The following is a 24,384-nucleotide window of genomic DNA, read 5'->3' on the forward strand; positions in this document are numbered from 1 at the left end:
ACTGTGAACTTCATGGTCTGTTACGTGAGGCTGAGGTACAAACCAGGGTCTAATCTGGGTGTGCATTTAGCTATGTCTGCAGTTTCTGGGCAAGTCAACTTGAAAATGCCTTTCCAAGAACCTCAGGGCAGCACTAGAACTACAGATTTCCAGATGTGGTAAAGTACTGAATAAAGATACCTCCTTTACACTCTGTGTTGCCAAGAAACCTTGCCCCAGCATGATCTGCTTACCCATGCCAAGATTTTCAACATGGTAAAAATCAGGTTTAGGTGCTCAAGTTTTGGTTCTGCTCTGTGTCTGCATTATTCTTTGTCTGATTCCTTTGATGCCCACAATTCTGTATCTGAATTCCTGTCTCCATAATCTTTTAAGTGTCGCTTAATGCATCGTGTCTACTTATGCAAATATCCAAGGATGTGAAACAGAACATGAAGCGAAAATTACAAGTATAATCTTTTCCGGGAATTCATGTTTTCATTGAAACATTAAGTAATAATGGAGTGTCTTTAACTGTGGTTATACAAGACATACTTGAGAAGTACCAGCCACCCAGGCAGTTCAAACATTAACTTTCTAAACAGTCAGATATCAAATTTAATTAAACAACCTTTTCCTGCGTCACTCATCAGTCTAGCAACTATTTTACTCCCCCAGGTTTCAGCTTAAACCCCTTCTAGAACAAAGTGAGACTGTAAGGCAGAACACAGTTATTGCAAATAATCGTACTTGCAAATGTCTTTTCTGCCTCTTGACACAAAGAGCTCTCAATTCACTGAATTCCATGGAGAGCTTATTATCTGCACTCTGAACTCATAATAATGGGAACCAAGACCTGTTGGGAGCCCTGTTGCCTAATGCACAGTAGAATATTGCAAGTGCACACCATGGCCTGGGGCACTGGGGATGCATGAATTAGTAAGAGAAAACATTATTGGAAAGGGAAGTCTGGGGAAAATGGAATACTGCCATTTTGGATGGAGGAGGAGGAGGAGGAGGGAGAAGTGCATGTTTCCACGGCAACAAGTGGTAGACTAAATTGGCTGGAGCATGAAATATGGGAAATACACTTTTCAAAAGCAGCAATGCACATAAATGAATACTTGAATCTGTACTCGTGCTGCTGTCAGTTAATAATAAATCTGAAGTCAGTGGACTTGCACTGCTGTAAAAGTAGAATCTGGTCCAAAAGATATAACAGAATTCCTCAATCTTTCTTTTGAGATGGAATGAGTGGCAAAGTGAAGAAAAATAGGGATTTTAGCTTTGGCTGCGTAAACACTTATTAGCATGATAGCAGAGTGTTGGTTTTCTCAGCAGGTTCACAACTAGTCTTGAAATGTATTGCAACCAGAACCATTTAAAAAATGCAGTGGTTTTGAGAAAATGTTATTGTTTTGTGTCCCCATTTTTGAAGTTACATAGACACTATTAACAGTATATTTTGCACACTATATATGTCACCACAGCTTTCCCTCCAGAGTACAGAGCTAGGCTGTGTTAGCTGTAGGACTGAGGCAATTTGCTAGACAGCTATAGACTTTCAAATCCCTACAAATGTGCTGAAAATTACTGATCTTAAAAACAACTGCCTGTTTACTTGCCATTCTTATGTAGATAGCCATTGAATAACTGCTCAGTAATCTGTCCATACATTATTCTTTTGTGCTGAAGTACAGGTCTATAGCCTGATGGTACATGTGGATTCATAGCTGAGCCAGTAATTCCCATTGCTGTTATTAAAGTGTTACTAGTGCAGCAGCTGCAGTAACATGTTCCTGTCTGCATAGACAGTGGCAAAATCATACAGAGAACAGGCATTTCTATGGGATCCCATTTCCCAGTCAGTGCTTCACACCTGAATGTTTAGCAGTATGTTCCTTAGCTACATACTTCCCCAAGTTGTCACAAAAAGACTGTTCTGCACAAGTACCAGTAAAATGAATGGATTTAAAGACCTCAAAATCTCATGCAAGATTTTCACTCTGCCCGGTGGGGTTACATTTCCACACTACTGTCAGGTAGTGCTCTCAACTTGGGGGCTCTGGGGAGGTCTGGGTTTTGTGGAGTGAGACCTAGTCAGTCCTAGCCAGAAACCCCAGAGGGATATCTCTAGGACTTTCACTCTTTGGCCTTTACCAGTACCCATTTTTACTTTGGTGATTTTTTTTTTTTTTGACATATACTTGCTTTTGCTGGTGTAAATATTTTCCTGCATGCATCCACCACCTGAGTTTGTTTGCATGGTCATGTTCTATTCTGGTGGATGAGTTAAGAGCTGAGCTGAGCTCTGCCAGGGCACATATGTGCTCGAAGTTGTGTGGGAGATTGCTTCCAATCTGTTTTGCTGTTCCTGGCTATTCCAGCAATCTCTGCACCGTCTGTTCCCTGAGATGTGCTGAATCTTCCATGTTCCAGGAAGAAGGAGCTAAATGAAAGCCTGTCTTCCAGCACTTGGAACAAAGATGGCTTTTAGCCATCCTCTAGACATTACCAATGAGACTAATGGCCTGCACCACAGATTGCTCCATAACACCATAGCAGACAGTACGGAGGCTTCCTTCACCACATTTACCTATAGCCAGTACATTTCCTATGCTTCTAGTAATGACCAGCCCTTTTCTTTACCAGTGGAGCAGTTTCTTTTTTAAGTCCTTGTACTGACACTTGACTTTAGGTATGTCTCCTTTAAAATAATTCTTATGGCTCATTATTAAGCAAGCTAATTGGTAAATGAAAAGAAAGGGATAAAGCCTGTAGTTATACCACCTGAAGCTGCAATTCCATTAGACCTTTCACACTAAGAGAAGTTAGACTGTATCAAAAAGAGATGTGAACTAGGCATTTCAGCAATATGAGGTGTGACTGGATATGAGATAATCTTCTCACTCAGTGAATGCTCTGGTTTGGTCCAACTTGGTTTTAGGGATGTAGTGGGGTGGAAACCATTTTTTGTGTATTTTAGAGCCATAAAATTAGGCTCCTAACCTATGAAGACATTTCACGAGCAATTGACTGGCCAAAATACTGGAATTAACAATATCAAAGTGCAGCTTGAAATATTTCCCTGAATGAATACACAAGGCTTGCAAGGTCAAGATGATCAAGGCCATGGTCAATGTCCATGACACTTTCCTTTCTAAGACAATGGGTATTAATGTGGCACATCTATGACTTGCTCTGCCTGTAACTCTTGGAACTTAATGTGAATTGTAATATGACATTCTCTACCTATATGAGATGTACGTGTTTTTTGTGACAGGGACTGTCATCTGCTCTGTCTCGTGTGGTCACTGGCACAATGCACTGTTCTCCTTTCAGTGTAAAGTGCTACCGTGCTGCAAAGAGTAAACAGTAATCACTGAGACTGGAGGAAGGCGATTGTTCCATCTCCAACATTGCAGGGGCATCGTGAAGTGCACCCAAACTCTTGTCTATGTTCATTCAACAGCTCGTTTCTTATCTGAGGGCAAGTGTGGTGATGGCAGTGATGTTTTCCTCCATAAACTCTGGTCCATTAGGACTTGTGCTCTGATCCATATGCGCACTTCTCTTTCCCTGTACCCCGAGGTAAAGTTTAATCAAATGCACACACATGAATGAGCAAGCCTAAATATCAATAAATGTTTCTTTCAGGAGAGGCTTGAGATATTTAATATTTAATAAGCCTTGAAAATGAACTTCTGTTCATGTTTCTCAATTTGATTCCAAGCATTTTGGCGGCGAGCAGTGTTCACTGTTCCAGTGTGGGCAGGCACAGCACAGATTATTTAACAATCCACTTTGTCTCATCTAAAATATTCATGTTTGCAGATATCCAAATGTAGCTCTTAAAAAAAAAAACACATGCAAAAACCAAATGGTGCCGTCTGAGCCTCACAGTTACCTTAAATCTTTTCTTTAGGCTACACACCACAGTAATGCTGTTTCTCTCATAGCTCTACCCTGTTGCCCTGGTTACTGATCAAAACCAGACCATTCCTGCCATCCCTGCAGCTGGACTTACACAAACGCCTTGCCCATGTGAGAACAATGCTGCTGAAGTTGCTTCTTCCTTAAAGCAGAAATACAGCCACCAGTGCATATAGCGGCTTTCCCTTGTTCATGTAAATATGCAGCTATAACAATTGCCTTTATCCTCAAATTCAGTTAGTGCTGACAAAGCAAAATCGGGTTAATAATTATATTATTTTTGCTAAAGCACAAGCCTTTCTGGAGGACTTCAAAATCTTGATTATGTCAGTGGAGCTGCAGGTAGATTTGGCAGAATTTTGTTTCCCATGTTGACTTCTGTCTTGTTTTCTAATGAAAACAAGGGAATCCTGACTGAAGAGGGAGTTAAGATCTTTTTCATGTGACTGATTGACAGATGAAAATGTTTTATATTAGTTTGTGCGCGATTCACCGTGGGAAATGGACTTGGAGGTGGGTGACAGTGTCTCATCTGACAGTACTCAGAGGACACTCCATTGCAAAGGGAGGTTCCTCCCTGTTCTTAGACTTACTTTGAGAGTTTCATTTCAATTTGCTGTCGGATTTCCTGTCTTTCCTCATCTGTCCTCCTTGGGAAAATATTCCTGTCTTCCAGCTCCTGCTTACTTGGTCTGTTTCGTAGTTTTACTGCCAGCAGTTCTTTCTTGCATTTTCTTGGCAAAGTACCTGGGACATGCATTGAAAAGACAGTTATTAGAAAGACAGCTCCTGGAGATGAACCATGAACATATGAAGAGTGGGAAACCTACAGAGTGACGGTGATCTGTATGTTAGTGTGCAATGAGCAGTTGTATACATTAATATACGTACCGCTTACAGTTGTGCAGCAGTCAGACACTAAACTGCTTACAAATGCAGAGGGATCATATTCCTCTGTTATCTTTGTTATCCATTATAAGCAAGCAGTGCGCTCAGGTGAAAATTATTTGCAGCTGAGACATGATTCATGTCACTGGTTTAGAAGTCAAAGGCTGTGCATCTTGCCTCAGTCCTCTGAGTATCCCTATGGCCCAGAGCAATCCCTATTTCCTGAACCATTTCACGGTTCCTTTGCAGAAGGACTGTATCGCTCAGTGACAGGAGTGGCTGGGACATGTACACCTTCCTTTCTGGTCACCAGGTATAACCAGGAATAGATAATGGTAACTCAATCAAGGTTGTTACTTGGCATGTGTGTATATGTGCACGCATGCGCACACACACGCTCTCTGTGTGTAACTCTAACAGTAAATGTAAGCCATTATGTATGTCTACATCCTGTCCAGTGTGACCATGTGTCATAACAGAATTTCATTTAACAATTGATACTGTACTATGCTGTTGACATTAAGCCTTTCCCTCTGAAGAGAGCAGAGGCAAATGTTCCAAGGAATGAAAGAAAAGGCCAGGTTTTATGATGATTTGCAGGACGCTGGTGACTTAATTGGGCATTCAGTCAATAAGAGACACGAATACTGTGATTGCATGACCTGTTGTGCTTATTGTAAAAATATGATAACACATGCTTTCCATCAAATCAGACAACCTAAAACATTGCCATTACAAAAGAACTGTTCATAGGAGAACATGCAGCAATTTTTTTGAGTAGGAGTCTACTGCTCTGCAGGGTGCTGGATGTTGAGTCCTTGATGCTGCCCCTCTGATGACATTAGAAACATCCATTCACTCTTAACTAGAGGCAACTGTGTTTGAGCTTAGGTGTTTCTGTATCTCTGGTGGAACTCTAAAGAGTTCAGCAGGCCAAACAAATGAAAATTGGACTCCTGACCTTATAAAACCATTTTGCCATGTGTTTGGAAAGGCATGCAATAAAATCGTTGCAATGTAGAAAGCCATCTTTATTTTCAAATGCAGATTGAAAGCCTGAAGTGATGTCCGTATTTAATACAGGGTAGCTTGCTTATGATGGGGGGCAAAGAAGAGGAAAGTGCCATTAAAACCACTGAGCTGCTGAGTCATACTGGTAGGACTGTGGTCTTCCAGCAATCATGTTAGAGGTAGGTTGTAAGCAAGTAAATTTACGCCAGATCCCCGCGTGCCTCTACCATGCTGTACTGGCTTTTCTAGTGTCCAGCCCAGGGCTTCAGCCGAGCCTGAAAATTAACATTGCAGAGTAGCACCAATCAGATGGGGTTTAGAGTATTGTCCGGGTACGCAGGAACTACAGTTAAATCTTTGTATTTGCTTCATCTTGGGAGCATGGTGTGTAGTAGGAGGTTATTTTGTTTTGGTTCCTTTTTACCTTAAAGGTTGTTTCTTTTTAATTTAATGCTTCACCTTTTCTAGAAAAGGTCACCTCATTTTTGAAGAAAATGACATTTAATTGGTATTTTTGTTTGGCATTTGAGATAGGATTAAAGTCTATATTTTAAAGGATGCTCTGGAGGTTGGCAAGAATCTAAATCCTAAATAGATTCTCATTCCCAAATATTGGGGTTTTATTTGCTAGGGATCTGTGGACCTACATTATTATTATCACTATTGATTTCAAATTTCTTTATGCAGAGGGGAGGATTCTATACCACATCCACACATACATGTTGGAAAGACAGGACCAGAGAGTATTTGTGGTCTCTCTGTGTGAGTAGGGACAAGTCCCTTGATAGTTGCAGTGGTCTAAAATTAAACTTTTTAGAAACCATAATCAGCTCAAAACCCCACTTAGAGTCTAAAAGCTGTGCCCTTGTTTAGCACCTTCCTCGTAGTGCTTTCAAAGTCTATTGCAAACATTAATTAAATTAAACCACACAGCCTTCTGTGAAGTAGCAGGTATACATTTAACAGATGGGTAAAAAGTTAAATGATTTGGCTGATGCCACACAGAGCCTTCTGCTAACTGAATATATGACTCCATCAGAAGCATTTGGCTCACTAAGCCACAGGCTTGGGTCTCTGTCAAGGTTTTTCAAGCCTCCACTACACTGGGAGTGGGTGCAGAGTGGGCGTTTGCAGTGCTCAAGCCGCACAGCACAGGAACTAACAGAATTCCTTCTGGAAACAACCCAAAGCACATTTGGGGTATCCCTGAACATGTTCTCATTTTCACCTGGAAATTTTAAACAGGTGGTAAGAGGAATTTGGTCATGTCAGGAGATTTGTGCAGAAAGACTGCACACGCATGTTAAGCCCAGCGTCTCCAGAACATGATAGATGTACCGCCCACGTGCTGGCCATCTGCGTAGTGCATTTGCAGGCAGTTCAGTGTATTGTGGGTGCACTGAAAGCAATTTATGTATATGCTATACAGCATGTGCATACATCTCTGTCCAGAACTGCTTTGAAGGAAGGAAGGGAGTCCTACATGTGCACTCAACATTTTTTTTTTTTTTTTTTTGGAGGTGCACCCTCCAATGGTTATTCTCCCATTCATCAGTGACACCTAAGGTATGAGCATGCAGAACTATCCCTACTCCCTTCAGGCTGTTATAAAACTACTTGTCATACCATACTATACCTGATCTTTGAATTGTGGAAGGACAAGGGCTAGTATCGCAGTGATTATTTGCTCAGATGAGGTCAGGGCTCATTTTCTGCTGGCCTTCATGTCATTGAAGGCCAGCTGAAACCAATGTTCTGCAGGTAAAAGACTGGACCTTTTTGCAAGCACTTTTGAAGCTGATGTGGAGACACTGGCTTAAGCTAGCTCAGTGTATGCCCTAGAGGCTTGTATTTCAAAGTGAGATGGAACAATGCAATATTTTGCTTGAAACAGTAAAATGAAGCCGCTCTTCAGCGCTTTGACTACTCCCAGGCTGCTCTGCTGTACACTTAGAAAGAGTCCACTACTTTGCGAAATTAAAAACACAAATCATATCTGAAAAATCTCAACTTTAACCCACATCCTGCTGTTGTATTAAAGGAGTGGAGAGCATATAACCCACTCAGGATAAGCTGCGCTCACTTCATCCAGATGTCTGGATTCTAAAAGGCTTATGCTATAGCCACTCCCATGGTCCATATGCACTGCGCACTGATTAATCTTTAGGGTATTTCACCAAATAAAAAAGCAAGAGATCTGGATTAAGCTGATCTGCTAGTCTAAGGAGCCATTCCCCATGCCTGACCAATTGGGTTAATACCTGAAAAACAATACCTGCCTGACAAAGTGAAAAGAGGGAGATGATGTTACTCCCTTCAGGGAGACATGCTGGGAAACACTGGGTAATTCATCTGTTTTCATCTTGACCGGCCCACTGATGGCCAATTCTGTTATTCCACCTGCTGCAGAAACCCATATCTGATGTTTCAGAATTAATAAGCAAATAAATAAAACAAAACTAGAGAACAAAGAGGAAATAAAGCCCTGAACTAGTTTCCCCCATGTCCATTTTCAGCACCCTGAGTCAAATTCTTTCCTGACCATTATCTCAGTGGAAAGTGAACCTCCAAATACCCTTATTTAATTATTTTCTTCCTAAGGGTTACTTTTCCTGGTCAATAAGGCATGTTCAATGCCTGTCTGCCCCATGACCAAGCTATCTCAGGCAGGATCTTGGCTGTGGCCTGCTTCATGATTTATGGCAGCTTCGTTAGGTCAACAATAAATGCTTTGAAAATTCACACCCTTTCCATGCTTGGTCTGCAGGTTCCTGACAAAAGTTCCTGGTTTAATTCATTTGAATCATGACACTTAATTTCCTGTATGTTTACTGTTTTTCCTATCAAGCAAAAGGCAAATCCTAATACTGATGGAAAGACCTTGCTTGGACTTGTTATCAGTTGCGGGCTACATGCTAGTTATATTATTTTTTAAACTCATGTACAAGACTACTGTCTTGCTTTGGTTTTTTAGAGGTTTCAAAGAATGATATATTGAATGCTAATTGAAAGCCAAGGTACAATTCCTCACTTTCTCCTGAGTTATCTGTGACCTGTACCAATCTCCCTGTAACCATGGGGCTGTTGCACTGATGCACTGTTCTGCATTGGAGTGGCAATGGCAAAGTTGGTGACAAACTAAGGCAGTACACTAATTGTAAAGCAACTATAGATTGATGGATAGTTTTACCTCCTGACTTGCAAACCAGCCCAGATTTTTTAAACTAGAAAGAATCTGGAGCTTTTCAGGGAATTATTCTGGTGCTATCTCTGTCACTACTGCATCTCTAGCTCCCCTCTGAAATGCAAATGGCTGCATTTGAATGAATGCTGGCACGAGCAGTGCCACCCAGTGTCAAGACGAAAAATGCCTTGCTTGTGTCCCAGCTTGCACTGAGTAAATGGGCCCCACTGGCATCCCCAAAGCTACTGTCTCCTCAGGAGCTGAGGTTATACCACCCCACAGCAGGACTTGTGTGGTTTAACCAGCCGTGTTGCCCAGCTTGCCATATACCTGTTCGTGGCAGCCTCCTTAGACATCAAACAGCTGAAACTTTGCGTGGCCTGGGTTTTTGTTGCGTACCTAAACTGTGCCTGAACTTGAACACTGGCAGAACAAGCACCAGGCTTGTACAAGAAATTAGGGGTTTTTTGTAAATGCATGTTTACAACCTGCAAGGACAAGACAGTCCACAATGATCTACAGCCATTTTAAATAAAATGGTCTTATGTATAAAGCTCTAGTCTTACGATGACTTGGGTAAGTTTTAGGGGTGTATGGAATGGGCTTCTTGGTGCAGAGACTGAAGTTTAGGTGTGAAGAGACTTGAATACCAAAGTGTGAGATAAATTAATTATGAGGAAGAAGGCTGTGTAGCTACAAACAAAGAAATAAGAGAAAAAATCTTCCTAAAAATTATTTTTGTTGAAATTGGAAAGTGTTTTGCATGGAAAAAGGGGTTGTATTCATATCTGGGGCCTCTTTATCAAATGATAAACCAGCTGCATTTGCTCTCTTTGCTCTCAGTGTACATCTGCAGGTAAATACTAATCTGTATATGATCACCACACTACCTAATTTCATAACATCCACAACATGGCACTGGGTATACAGAAAGCTTTGCCTACTGACAGCAAGATGTGTCTGCAAGTGCTGCCATTCATCTGTAGTAGTACAAAGGGTACATAAGTAACTGAAAGGGTAAAGCTTACGGATACGTTGACTTACCAACATAACTCTAAACATCATCTTAGTATGCAGTACCTACCAAGACAAACATGATCACAATCACTATGACTCTAATTTAACTTCAGCTTTTCACCAGGATTTCTTGGAAAAGTTGATGTGACAATAGAGGATATTTTCTGTCGCATGCTGCCTTGTTTATAGCATTCCATTAGGTTACGATAGTATATCTTTATAATACAGTAAGTGACTTTCCTTACCAGAAATAATGGAGTCATTCAAAACTTCCTCATCCTGATAGAAAACAGTGTCTTCCTTGAGTTCTGAGTTCATGATCATGTTTTCTTTGTTCTCATCCGACTCTTTAACTGAGTTCCGCTTGTTTTCTGAATCACTGCTGTAACTCAGTGAGTTCTCCTTTTCTTTGTTGCGCTCAATGCTAGATGTTCTGGATGGACGGACATCCACTCTTTTTTTTGGAGAGCCTTTGCTTTCTCTTCCATGGAAGCTGTGAGTGGAAGGTGCACAGCCCAGTTTTTACAAAAGACTGTTTTATTGCCATAGTAGGAACTTAGCATTATATGAGAATGAGCAGAATGTCCTGCAGCTCGTAAAGGCCAGGGCAGTGTGTTCAACATGGGACAACATGGAATGGCATTCTCAAGACTGTGTTGAGAATGCCTGACACAGATCTACTTTCCTATCTCTGTCATAAAAATAAGGTACGGAAGGGTAGTGACTAATGTATTTCTTTGAGAGAGAGAGATATATATAGCCACATACTATATTGTACTGATTAAAAAACCCCACACAGCATGTCCTTCTAATGTAAAACATACATGGCGTGAAATATTACCATTCTAATATTTTATGATCATGACGAAGGTTTAACAGGGCCTGGAAATAGTATCATATGAATCTATTCCCCATGACAATAGCTGTTACGGAATTGAGAAATGTTACCAACTTAACTCCAAAGCTCTATGATGGAAAAGGTTATCTCTGTCCTCCCCTGATACACAGGAGGGCTTATAAGGAAAACCAGATGAAGTACCCAATGTATCTCCACACAAGCATTTGTATTAAAAATGGGTATCGTATATGCTCATGTATAAGCCAAGAGATATATACTGAAATAGTAGCATTTCTCATACGTAGAGTACTGATATTTAGAGCAGGATATGTCTTAGCTACTCTAACTTGGTATCTTGTGGGGAGATTTTCTTTTGCAATAGGTCAAGGATTATCAAATGATTCTACCTGTTTGAAAACCTACTTCCATGTCACAGTAGCCTCCTTGTAAAGGAAGAACATACTTTAACTGCCAAATTAAGTACTTGAACCAGGGATGGATGTTCAAAGAAGTGACATCAAGAGGAAGGCAAGCCCAAGCTTTAGGAGTACATAAAATGCTAATAACAGGGTAGGGACATTTACCCAGAAAAATTATTTAGTGGAATGACTCTCCTCATGCACCCATTTGCCAAGAGGCTGTAGGTACCTGTCCTGCCGGTGTTTGGTGGCCAGAGCCCTGTGGAGTTCTTCAATGACTCTGCTGGGAGGTAAAGGCAGGTGGACGGCAGCCAGGTGAGGGGAACCGGTTGGTGGTGTTACCTGTCCTCTGACATGGGGATCTGAACTTTTCTGGCCAGAGGGATGGAAGAGGGCAGCTTGTCCTGAGATTTGGGAGGAGCTAACAATGACATAATTCTTCAGGATGGTGGAAGGAGGAGATTTCATGGCTGGGTCATCTATTTCGCTTCCTGCTGTCAAAACACAAGAGGATAAGAGGTTGGGCAATGCTGCTTATTTTTTTGCACACACAGTCTGCACTGAAATTAATTTGTTGTGTTGTACAGAGGAAAATGGTGATGTTTTGTTCTTGCTAGGAGGTAAATGGTTAAGCTGAGTAACTATCTGAATTCAAAACATTCATACTACACAGAATCCAGATCTTTGATCTAGAAAAATTGATGCCTCCTCCATTTCCCTCTTTCCCACAGTATCAGATGCTCCTGTGCACAGCCCATGAATGCATTCTTGACTGCCAGTAGTGTTCCTACTGACCACCGATGGCTTGTACTGCGGTGGCTTTCCAATCCAGCACTTTCTCTGCTGGACTCTGGCAGACTGTATTAAAATTTATGCACTGTGGTTCTGAGTCAGGACAAAATGTACCGGTGACTATTATCTGCTCCTTTATGATTGCTGCACAGTTTAGACCTCTGTCTTTCGTATGCCAGCTGAGGAAATGCCAAAATTATTATAATATGAGGATAATGTTCACATAACAAAACTTGCCAAATTAAATCCAAATGAAAGATGTGGTATTGAGCACTAAGAAGAGAAAAGGGGGGGGGGGGGGGGCAACCTAATCTTTTTTTTTTTACCCCCAGATTCAGATTTTTTTGTGCTATGTAAGCATTTTATTGGAAATTAGACTTTGATATATACATTTCTCTAGCACCTCAGTCCAAAACACAGTGGACATTTCCCTGGTTGTAAATTTTGTAGTTTCACACTCTTAAGATAACTCAACATCTGGCCTGAAAAACATGCTGAGAAGTTTTTCTGTTCTGCAGTTCTCTTCCCCTTTCCCTTGTATCTCCGTCCCAAGTCTCTGGCATATGGCGTTGTTTACACACCAGTAGCTCAGTCTGGGTGTAAAAGAGCAATGCGAGTGCTTCGTACAAGAGTATTTCTTTTCGCTTGTTGCCACCTAGTGTTCTAAACAGGAATTTAAACTGACAGCTTGTACAGCTTTTGTATAAACTTGTTTTCACAGATCTTTTTCCAGTTTTCACTTACTTTTGAGGTAAATCCTTCAGTTCATAGCAGAGAAAAACTTCTGCTCAGGTCAGGATTATCCTGAAATACCCATGTAAAAAGGACTTGGTTCCTATTAGCAGGGTAACTTACTAGAAAACTGGAGAGGAAAACAGTAGGTTTGAATATTAACTTCAGTTATTAAATATTTCCTCTCAGACCCAGCATCCTGCATAATGGTTACCAACTACATGCCTCTTCTTAGTTCACTGCTGGAAATCTGGTACAGGTCCGTAAGGCTAGTGCTTGAACAGAACTGGGCATCTGGAGGTTGGAGGGCAGTATTACTGAGGACAACAGCAAAAGCACAAGCAGGAAGGAGAGCTCCTGTAGCCATAACCAAAATAAAAAATTTGAGAGTGACAACACTAAACCTTATCTCTTTTTCACATTTGTGGGTGAGGAGGAGAGCATTTTTCAATGAGGAGAGTTACATCCACATTACCATCTTCTCTCTTATTCTAAGAAAGGTTCCACTTTTTTTTTTTTTTCATTTTTGGAAGGAATTTTTGCACATTTCTCTCCCTCCCACCCAGCACTCTAACCAGTGGCTAGGGCTTCATTCATCTCTCTATGCATCCAGGTGACAGGGGTCAAGCTAGTCCAAAAGTTACCCTATTTAAAATCTGAAAATGTCTGAAAGTGTGAGGGCATTTCTTCAAGCGTCTAGGTGCCCAATGTGCAATGAGACACCTTCCTACCCTGGAGCTCCTCCTGCACTGATCAGGATGGTTTCTGTGGCTAGCACACAGCCAACCTCTGCTAAGCGAAGATGTTTTTCTGGCACTCAAGAGGATTTTGATTATCTACTGCTGTGGAGATGCACAGAGGACATTTATGATCGAGTGTTTCCCATTGAATCATGGCCTGAGGGGTTGAAAAACACACCTCTTAAGTCACTTTATACCTCTGCCCAGTGAGAGAGGATGTCCATGCTTTCTCAGAGCAAGAACCCTGGGTTCAGCACCACCCTAAAGCAGGAAGGGAGAAGACTTTATCTTTATACCTGCTTGTTCCTGGAACAGGTCAAGGGCCAATTTTGTCCTCATTGCAGCTTGGACCAATATTGAGAGTTTCCTTAGATCACACCTTATTTTTCCTAATGACAGCTGTTCAGTGAATAATCTTGCAAAGTGATGTCTTGGCACCTTGCCCTGTTCCCCTTCTCTCTGTGATTAATTGGTGCTTGGCTTATTCCTCACTCCTCTGCTAACAGCATCTGTAACATTGTTAAGGGGGAAAAAACTAAACACAAAAGAGTTTTTTAACCTCTTTGTCCTCCTTTTCTTTCATCATCACTCTTTGTTTCTCTCTCCCTATACATTTGAATTCCCTTTCACTCATTGACAGTATTTGTTTAGTCTTAGCTTACCTCTGTCTCCAAATCCACACAAAAATAAGCAAATGTATAATCACTATTGAAAAAGTGTCTATAGTTATTGGAGTCATTGAGAAAACTAAGAGTTGTTCTTCGTGGAAAATTTAGATGAGAATGAAATACCTAAACTCAGAATATCTTAGACATTAGAGGAAATACTTTGCTTAAGCAGCAAAATGTCTAGACTCAAAATGCTGTGAAGTGCCTGGTGAAGCTGTAATCTCATTACCCTCTATGGATCAGGTTTTCCAAATAGCCTACATCTCATACAGAGCATGGCCTTCTCATCAACTGAGCAAAGTCAAAGGGGTGCCCTGGTTGTGCCTGTTCATGTTGCAAGGCGGAAGGGGCAGGCTAGAGCCTGACTCATAGCAGAGAATGTGGAAGCAATCTGAACAGCAGCTCCCAAGACGCAATATGATACCATTTTGAATCCAGCTCCCACTTAAACTCTTATGGCTTTTAAGCATGGACAAAATATGGATATTTTCCATGGGAAACAAATACTTGTAATTTTCCTCAAAAAGACTGAAACCCCCAATATTTTCTATGAACCCCAGTGGTCAGATCACAATGCCCCTTTGATATTTTGTTTCCTGGTGACTTTGAAAACCCTATTCTTTGTGCCAGTAGATGAATGTGGATGCAAATCAGGGCTGAGATAATGGCTGTCATTTAAAAGTCTAAATATCCAACAGGTCTGACATTTAGATGTCAGGACTTGATTCTAATTTGCAATAAGGCCCTTTTAACTGCTTTTACCATATGTAGGGGCCCTAAAATTGGAACAAACTAAAATCATATTCACTTTAACACCCTTTCTGCAGTGCCAGAATGTTGGAAAATGTAACAACATTGGCAATACATTATCAAATCGAGCCCAGAGGAATTGCTCTTGAAACATTCGATGAAGTCTGGCGCAGAGCATTGCTTTGTGGGATCCAGGTGTATCACTTACGTGTGTTCTGTGTAACTCGTCCAGATTTCATTTAGACCTACCCTAGAGAGGAAACCCTTCAGACAGAAACCTCTACAGAACCTATTGACTTGAACTTGGTTTTGGCTGTTGTACTGTTATCCAGTGGGAGTCTAGGTAATGAAAACATTTAAATCTTCCTTGTGTTTTATGGCATATCGATATGAGCATCTGATTCAGCAGATGTTTGCGGTTGGTTTGATTTGTTTTACAAGTGTTTAGTGCAATAGACTCACAACAAATAATCCCCTGAGAGATTCAGATAAATATGTGAAGTACAAAGATCAGTGCATTGTTATCGGGCAACCGGACCACTCAGTTCATGGAAATCGTTAGCATTCTGTTCACTCAATAGAACTAGCCTGATTCACAACAGTTTGCGGCAATAGGCTTAGAAAAGGATGTAAGGAAAAAATGATGTACAGTGCTGTGTAGGCGAACAACACATAACGGATGAGAAAGTCTTTACTGACCAGTAATGACTGACCTGTTACGCTCTTTGTGATTTTGGAGATTGCCTTAGGTGGTGGAGCTGGGAGCAATGGAGGGCTGGGAAGCTGTGCTGGGTTTCCTTCTGTCTGTTTCTGGGGGGAATCTGTAGATTCAGATACAAGTAAGGCTTGTGGACTGTCTTCAGATGCTGGCAGGCTGGCATCTTCTAATTCTTCCGTGGGTGCTGAAGGTTTCTTGGCTAGTAGGAAGATGAGTAAAATTAATGGAACGTGAAGTTAATAATAATGATCGGCCAGGGGAAAATGCCAGGAACATTCAGAAGAACAGAACACATGGCACACAGCTAGAAGCACTTCTCTTCCATAGTGAAAATAATTATTGTGTGAAATAGCCAACCAGCCAAGTCAGGTGAAGAATAAAATGTATGAAGATATTGAAAAAATGTTAGTTTTGATGTTCCTGAGAAAACTGCTGAGCTTCCCTTACTTCCCTAAGGCCTTTTTCCCTTTCCTTTTTTTTTAAATAATGAAGACAGCAAGGCAAAGCAACTTTTGAGAACTGCAATGAATTTTCTTACAGCATGCAGCTGCAGTGGCACAGTTACTGAGTGAGTACTTGTCTGTGCTATGAACACACAGCCAAAAGGGGAAGAGTATCAAACTGATAATATTACATGAATGATGACTTTCCAGTTGTTTGTTGTACACATTTATTTTCACAATTTAATTTTATCTTATTTAATACATGACTGTAACTTGCATCCAAAGTCTTCTTTTACTGTACCTGACTCCAGAACTGTTGAGTCTTTCCTGAGGTTAAAGTTGATAACCAAGAAAAGCCTGCCATAAAAAAGATTTGATATTGGATCTCAGCAGCTCGTGTGGAACAGAGAATTGGTGAAGTACTTGAGAAAAACATCAATCGCCAAAGCCATAATTGGAGATGATGAAGCAGTGCTCATTTCAGGATTGTCTCCTGAAAGATGGCAAAAGCACTTAGCACTTAGCTCTTAAAGTTAGTGCAGACTGAATTACTGAGCAATTCATCAAATTGACCTGGCTGTGATGAGGGCACAGGGGAATAGATCCAGAAAGGCATGAAACTGAAGCAGGACATAGGTGGAATTTCAGTGCTGAAGTCCAAAATTAACATCCTTGAATCCTGCTTTAGATACCAGCTGACTCTGGTAGTGCTTAAACTCACTGTTTGACTTTCACACTCTGTTACACATCCTGATCTCTGCCTTGGCATACGTGGGGACCCACAGAGAGGCTCAAACCTGACTCTTACCCAGGACCCCAGCCGCAGCCAGGCTCTCTCCAAACTGCATTTCTAGCCACTGCAGGCTCAGTAGTAGCCATGAGGGTTATTTTGCCTACCCTAGCAGATGAAGCACTCATCCAAATGGGGAGATCAATGTTTAAGTCTCTCCTCAGCATAAGAAAGGTCCAAACTGCTTGGGATGGATAAATGGCAAATCCCATTCCTTTTAGCATTCTGAATTGTCTAAGCAAAATACCTTTCCCTCCAAACCATTCTGGGGCATCTCCTAAAAACTCACAGCAGCGGGCAGCCACAGCTGCCATGTCATAAATCTTTTCTTGGCTCAGTTTTGGAATACAAACTCTCTGTATTAATGAGCATTCAGAATCCTCGTGTTCAGAGTGCATGGGGAGGCACCAAAGCACTTAGGCAGTTGGAAACAATAGCATTGGCAAGACAATAGCATTTAATTTGTTGACAAACAGATTAATGAGTATGCCTAGAAGAGCAGGAATGAGTATTTATCAGTCAAAAAATACAGAAAAGTAGAATAAATATGCATCATTAACAGGAATTCTTGTGAAATTTGGCTTGATAGGAAAGCTGCTGTATGTGATAGTTGCCTGAATTATAGAAGGAAATAATTTTCTTTTAAATATACTTCTAGGGAAATGCTTTGTTCCAGGCTGACATCACTTGTATTTTTGGGCCTACTGCATAGAAGACAAAATGTGGAATAGAGGAAGAAAAAAATGAAGTCATTAATGGGTTACATTACAGAAAGATCAAGAGCTCCAGTAGATGTTAGTAGCTTGATAGGAAAATTAGTCAGATTTCACTGCATTCCCCTGAGTGGAGTGATACTTTCTTCTGGCAGTAACTTCACTTCAGTAGACCTCCCTGTGACATGAAGTGCTGTTTGTCTCAGATGCAGAGGACCAGCCATGGTGGGACCTTCCCTATAGAGAAGGTGGATCTGAAACACACTCAGCCTCAGTCAAAGAGATCTTTTTGTTTCGGAACCCCGTCCTGTTCTGAGAGTGGTATCATGAAAACAAACTGGCATTGTGCACTGTTGTCTAAAGAATGTCCCTTTTACATTCCCTGCAAAGAACAGTTTGCTTCTAGTTTTTTTCTGTGGTTGTTTCTGGTAACAGCAGCACATTTGACTCAGTCTGAAGGCAGACCTGAGTCTTGAGTACACAAACCTATTAACAGATTCAATACTGCAGAGTGAATATTATTCTGCTGAACATATTCCAAGTGTTCAGCACTAGACTCTTTGCCAGAGTAGCTAATTATTCATGGAGTGCCACTTGTCAAAATGCCATCTCACTACTAGGTAGCAATCCTCCCCTTGGGACTGCCCCCAAGCCCATTGGCTAGATTAGGTGGGAAAAACTGCCCTCTTTCTGCCTAGGCTATTCTTTTTCTGTGTATTAACCAAACATGAAGTCTACAAATATTTCCTTCTGTTCCCTTCTCTTCCCCTCCCTGGCCTTCCCCTCAAATGCTCAGGATGAAATATGACATACTGGGTATAAAGCAAATGTATTTGTTTTGTTTCTAGCTGGTCAAATATTCATATGAATTTGTGGAAAGACACCTACTGCACTGGGCCTGGATTGAGCCCAAGGACAAATGTTATAATAAACTCAACATTATAATAAATTTAGCAATACACTCTGACAATTTTGAAGAGCTTTCCCACCCAGTGAATTCCTTAAGATGGACTCACTAGAGACAGGAATGCTCGAATACACAGACAGGGATAAATTAACACATGAAGATTAAATCAACAGTAATCATTTTAAAAGCCAGAAGCCACCAGTGAAAGAGGTAGGAAGATTTCCAACGAATAGGAGTGGAGTCTCGCAGACCAGGGAGACAGGAGAAGGTAATCCCACTGTCATTTTTTGGAACTTGGAAAAATGATACCTCAAAAAAGGGAGGAAAAGAAATACAGAAGAGAGGAAGGGTTGTGCCAGGGAGACAATAAAAGGAACTAGGATTAGAGAAAGAGACATAAGAAATTGGGATGATTCTCAAAGCCTCAATTTTGAAGACAGTGTAAGGTAAATTTTAAATCATAGTACTAGATTTTGCGGAGTCATAAGGTTAAATACATGATACATTATTAGTATCATCTTTCCAGGATAGCCTGTCCCAATGATAAGAATTAGAAGTTCAGAGACAAATTTCCTCAGTGATATGGAATGAAACGCTCTAGAAGAGAGTACTATTGCTAATAATAGTAGCGTCTGAAGGATTCTGGTCGAGATCTTGGTCTGGTTGTTCTAAGAACAGGGAGATGAATGGGTTTTTCCTCAATTAACTTGAGTCGTACAAAACCCAACACAGCCATAAAGGATAGAGTTTGAAGAGAAAGGAAAACAGCATTAAGGGCATGTATTAATAGAAGCTGTCTATGTCCAATTCTCTATTTTGTCTCTATTTTAAGGGAGAACAAAAGGCAACCAGGGCAGATGGAGAAGGTGTAAAGATTGACCAGAAGGATGGGCAGGAAGATCTGTAATCACTACATGGCACTCCTCACAAACTAGGATAAAGCATTATCTTTGCAGCTTTGCATTTCATGGTTGTCAGGAAGTGAATGGAAACCCTCCAGCTGCTGGGTTGTGCCTGGCTGCTCTGGTCCCAAGGAACTGCTGTCACAGATGAGCTCTGCCAGAGCACAGTTGCGTGAAAGGAGCTTCGTTTAGCTTATCTGTGCTCCTGGTATTGAACTTCACCTGCATTTGCAGCGTATTGTAGACAGGGTGATGATATGGACAGTGTGGGCTGTGTATTGACATTGTTCTCCTGAGCCAGGACAAGCAATTTCAGGCTTGGCACAGAAGTTTAAGAAATGTTTTTAAGAGAAGCTTGTTTCATCTTCACAGCAGTCACTGCTAATACCAAAGGGGCACCATGCCAAGACTGGATTGTCTCATAATCCAACTAATCCCATTATGCCAAGCTTTGCGTGGTCCTTCAGTTCGGTAGCAGTCTCAAAAAAATCACTGTGTTTACATACTGTTTGCCACCCTAGTATGGGCTGAGCTGAACAAGGTGCTCTGACCCTTTAATGCACTGACATATTTGACTTCTCATAAATAGAGCAGCAGAAATATTTTTTTAACATTTTATAGTTTTTTTGAAAACATTTTCTATCCAATACCTGCGTCTTCTTTCAACTCATCCAAATGCAGCTCCTCACCAAGCGAGGTCACATTCGTTGTGGCTGCTATTGTACTCTCTTGCTGCACCTCTTCTGAGGCAAGTGCCTGGCACACAGGAGCTGGAGGGTCACTCTGCGTTGCTCTCGTGGCTTCGTCACCAGTGCAGGCTTTGCCTTCGTTATCTAAAACACCAAATCATTTAATCTTAACTAAACCATGAGCACTGAAAGCTGAAACTCCCTGCTATCCTCCTGAGAAGAGTGAGTCTCAAAGCTTCTAGTGCTCAGGGGACTGAGATTTGTCTTAGAGTAGCACCTGATTTCTAACAGTGCTGAGCATCTGTAATGCAAAACTTGTGGAGACCAGCCCATCTGGATACTAATATCCACCTATTTTTCGCAGTGGGGCACCTTCTCCTGGGGGCATCCAGCAGCCTGGGCAAATGGCCATTGTGCGTGCATAGGAAAGCCAGTGTACTCTGTAAGCACCTGCTATATGGGACGTGAGTACAAGCATGGGAAATCAGAGGTCTCTGGGACAAGACAATTCCTTGCACGAGCAGAGCTTGTGGTGCAGCACATGCACAGGTTGCTCTGATGTGTCTGAGTTGTGTCAGGCTCTGTGCGCAACACTGCTATCCAGCTGCCCCAGGAGAAATGCCAGAGCCTTGCTGAAGACGAGGCTGCTAATGTTCCCTACCAAGCTGTAGGTTTTCATCATAGTTTTAGTTACTCATCTTTGAAAAGCATGTCCTGTGTGATTGAGCTGATCAGAAATTCAAATCCCTCTTCGTGCAGACCTAGAAACTGCTCCCTTTGCTTACTCTGAAAGATTTTTGTGCCAGTGATCCCTGCAGCTGTACGCATCTTGATGACTGAAGCTTTTCTAGTATTCTCCTATTCAGGCAAGAGTCCTCAGAATACAAACTATCCTTTTACTTCATGACTCTCTCAGAATTTACAATATCTACATCACTGTTGCAAACCAAAAAAAGCAATTACTTCCCGCTCTAGCCAGCGCTCCATGCTGATGGATGTGTCTGCTGTCCACCCCTGACCTCCTAACTTGTATTTCTCAGCCCTAGACACTCCTTTCTGGAAGCTCCTGACAAGGCTATGTTTTCTTGCAATGATATCACAACAAGTTTCTTGAACATTGATTTAAAATAGCAAGCATTCACAGCTACTCCTTTTTAATACTATTTGGACAATCTGCAGAGTAATTTATTTCCCTTTTGGGTAAGGGTATCAGATTTTGGCCCAGAGATGCTGCGGAAGGGATGCAGTATTTTTGTACGCTGAGCTCACTCAGTCTGCCTCATAATCACGTTTGGTGAAAAGTTGCTGTTCTTAAAATAGCCCCTGCAGTAGCACAGTTGCTATGATACAGAGAAGGGGAGGGGGAAAAAGTTCATTGCCTACATTTCAGCTCATTGTGAAGGCAGCCTATACATAATCAGCGGTGTATTAACAGCTGCCTGCATTATTTGACAGGCAACCCTTATCTCTCAGTGCAATAAGTACAGCTACATCTGATCGGTTTTGTGCTCACAATGGGAAGAAATATCAGGGGAAGCGCTCTAAATGTTTTCAACGTAACTCTGCTTTGCACGTTCCTCACATCCTTTGGAAAGGCAAGCTGCTGACAGCTGTGCCACAATGAAACTGCAGTCAGAGACGTAAGTTCCTTCAGATCCCGGCCGATGGAGAGTGTAATGACTAATGAAGTAATGACAAGCAGAAGACAGCCCTGTTGGGGAGCATCTGAGACTCACTACAGTGATGTTTCTGGTCAGAAATGATCAGCTCGTGCTTAGATCAAAGTGGATGTGCTGCTTTGATTGGCAGTGGGTCCCAACAGAGTATTTTAGAGATAATCCAGGGACAGGAGAAAGCACAGACCTTGGATCCACTGGTAAGGAAAGCAGCAGAGAATCTTGAGTATTGCAAAATAATCAGAAGAAGCAGGGCTGTAATTTAGTTGGGAATGAATCCTGCTGTATGCCAGACCCCGCTGTAAGCTCTTACAGAGTGCAAGTTGATTCCCTAGAGCAAAGCTGAATTTTCCCTGTGTGAGCAGAGCTGGAGAGCAGAAGGCAGAAGGGGCCCAGGCTGTGCAACTTCATCTGCACACTGTGTCTGGGCAGCTGGGTTCTGGGGTTGTGTGAGGAGAAAGGGTGACATAACCTGTTAGGATGACTCATCACCAAAGCAAGGACGGTGCAATTTCACCCTGGGCTGCTCACAGATTGATGCAGATTCTGCGCTAGCTTTGTGGTTTGCTCCTAGCCAAACAGTCCAGTTCAAAATGCTGCTTGACAGACTTTGTACTACGAAACTGGAGTGTGACACAGCTATTGTAAATGCATGAAACAGATCTAGAGATTTCTCAGACTACAGCTTCATCCCAGTTTGGGCTGTTTATGAAAGTGAGCAGGAATTGGGTCTCTGGAGGTGGAGTAGAGCCTGATGAAATAGAGGGATTTTAGGATTTACTGTAGTCTTTTAGCATAGTATTGCTGCTTTGACAATTGCAACTTACTGCATAAATGAGGACTTAGCCTTGAAACTGCTGCTACTTCAGCTCAGTCCAAGTAGGGCACTAATCATTTACTGAGAATTATTTGGGTCAATTTTTGATTCCTGTTAATAAGCTTCTTCTACTAATAATATAATAAAATAACCCTGGAGATTCACAATACTCTGTAAAGAAAAATAACTTGCAGGCAGCTGCAATGTCCTTCAACTGACTGCTAGCCATTCTCTCCTTTCTGGGCAGCAGGGTAGTACTCAAAATTTGTTTGATGTTTATAGGAGCTCTATGCAATTTTATTGCAGACAGGTAAGCAGTCTGTCTGCAGCTGCCTTTCAAAAGCACAGCTTGTCATCACTTCTTATTGGACAATATGTATGTATTTAAACTATTTTAATTTTGTTAAAACGATCTTGCAACTTAGCATCATCTGTTTTCCTCCCAGCCAGTTCTTTATGCATGCAAGAGGTTTATTGATTCATTATTATTATTATTATTACCTTTTAATGTGCTCTACAGAAGTTCTATTTTACTTTGCTTTGGCAAAGCTCTACTCTTGTCTTCAAATTCATCGATTATGGGGAACTTCCATACTCCTAGCAGAAACGGGGTGTATTTTTCTATCCCATAGTGCTAATATGCTAATAGGGGAACTAATTATCTAGAATTATGAGACATACACAGACTTCAATGGACAGAATTAAAAATGAGCTTTCTAAAAACTTTCATTTTAGAATAAACTACTGGTTTTATAGAATTTTTTTTAACTTGAACATGAAACTCATATTAAAATATATCCAATAAAATAATATGAAAATTGCTTTACTGCAATGAAAAAAAACTGTTTAAAATGCTCTTTTTCTGACTCTTCAGTTGCTCGGTTACACTCCAGCATAGCATCACTGAGTATTGTACCACAGGCTATTTATAGGCATGGCGTTTGTTTTATACAAAGAAACTCAATTATCAGTTTCAAAGAACAATTTCTATCTATCAGATTGGTCAAACTCAAAAGGCCGATCTTTCTCATGACAGTACTTTCTGCTATAAAGTTTTCAAAGTAAAGATGGATTTGGGTTTTTTATCTCTGTTTTGGTGGAAAAGTGGCATTTGGGATGTTGTCCATAACATTGGGAGCTCACTTGATCTCACAGAACAGTCACCCAGATCTCTGTCTCCCTTGAGCATCTGTCGGGGCTTTGGAGCAGGGATATACAGAACCACAGTTCTTTGTGCATGTTCCTGACATTTTATCATCTTTCATTCAATGACTTCTGCTGAACCTGGTTTGTACTCAGGAAAGCTTTAAAATGACACTACCAAATGCTTCACTTTTCCATGTGAATGAAAAACAGGCAGAATGGTAATAAGTTTTATCACAAACTTGGTTCACCAGAAAGCTGAAAACATCAGACTAAGTATCATTTTATGAGATTTGAATTCATGGGTTGCACGTGTTAGCTGAATGCATCTGTATGTTCAAGTTTATATTTATATCCGCTTTAGCTGACTTTCTCAGCAGTAGGATTTGGCTAGGTTTAGACCAATTGAATAAAACATACATACCAGCTCAGATTTGCAACGTGTATTAATCAAGCAAAGATGGAGTTGCATTCAAGATGGTAAAACATCAAAAATTAAACTGCATGGATTGATTGCAGTAGGGAGGAATTTGAAGAAAGACATGCTTAATTCAGATACTGAGTTTTCTTCTCTGTTTGGATTATTTGATTGTTAGGGTTCTTCTTTGCACTTAGGTGTTTACTATTGCTCTGAA

At 41.2% G+C, this 24,384-nt stretch overlaps 1 protein-coding gene across 4 annotated transcripts in view; it reads right to left on the bottom strand.

The window, feature by feature from the left end:
* Positions 1-24,384, bottom strand: part of PHACTR3 (phosphatase and actin regulator 3) — a 109,984-nt gene that overhangs the window by 25,201 nt on the left and 60,399 nt on the right. For 2 of the 4 annotated variants that reach the window (XM_054845992.1, XM_054845994.1), the window contains exons 4-8: positions 20,075-20,257; positions 15,665-15,868; positions 11,499-11,760; positions 10,258-10,505; positions 4,506-4,659 (exon numbers count right to left, since the gene is read on the bottom strand). In XM_054845992.1, coding sequence (XP_054701967.1) covers positions 4,506-4,659; positions 10,258-10,505; positions 11,499-11,760; positions 15,665-15,868; positions 20,075-20,257 — 1,051 coding nt within the window. Of the gene's footprint in view, positions 1-4,505; positions 4,660-10,257; positions 10,506-11,498; positions 11,764-15,664; positions 15,869-20,074; positions 20,258-24,384 lie in introns of all 4 variants that reach the window. The other 2 variants (XM_054845991.1, XM_054845993.1) reach the window with 1 other exon arrangement.

Source organism: Grus americana, chromosome 17 (assembly GCF_028858705.1).
Source record: "Grus americana isolate bGruAme1 chromosome 17, bGruAme1.mat, whole genome shotgun sequence".
NCBI classification, from domain to species: Eukaryota; Metazoa; Chordata; class Aves; order Gruiformes; family Gruidae; genus Grus; species Grus americana.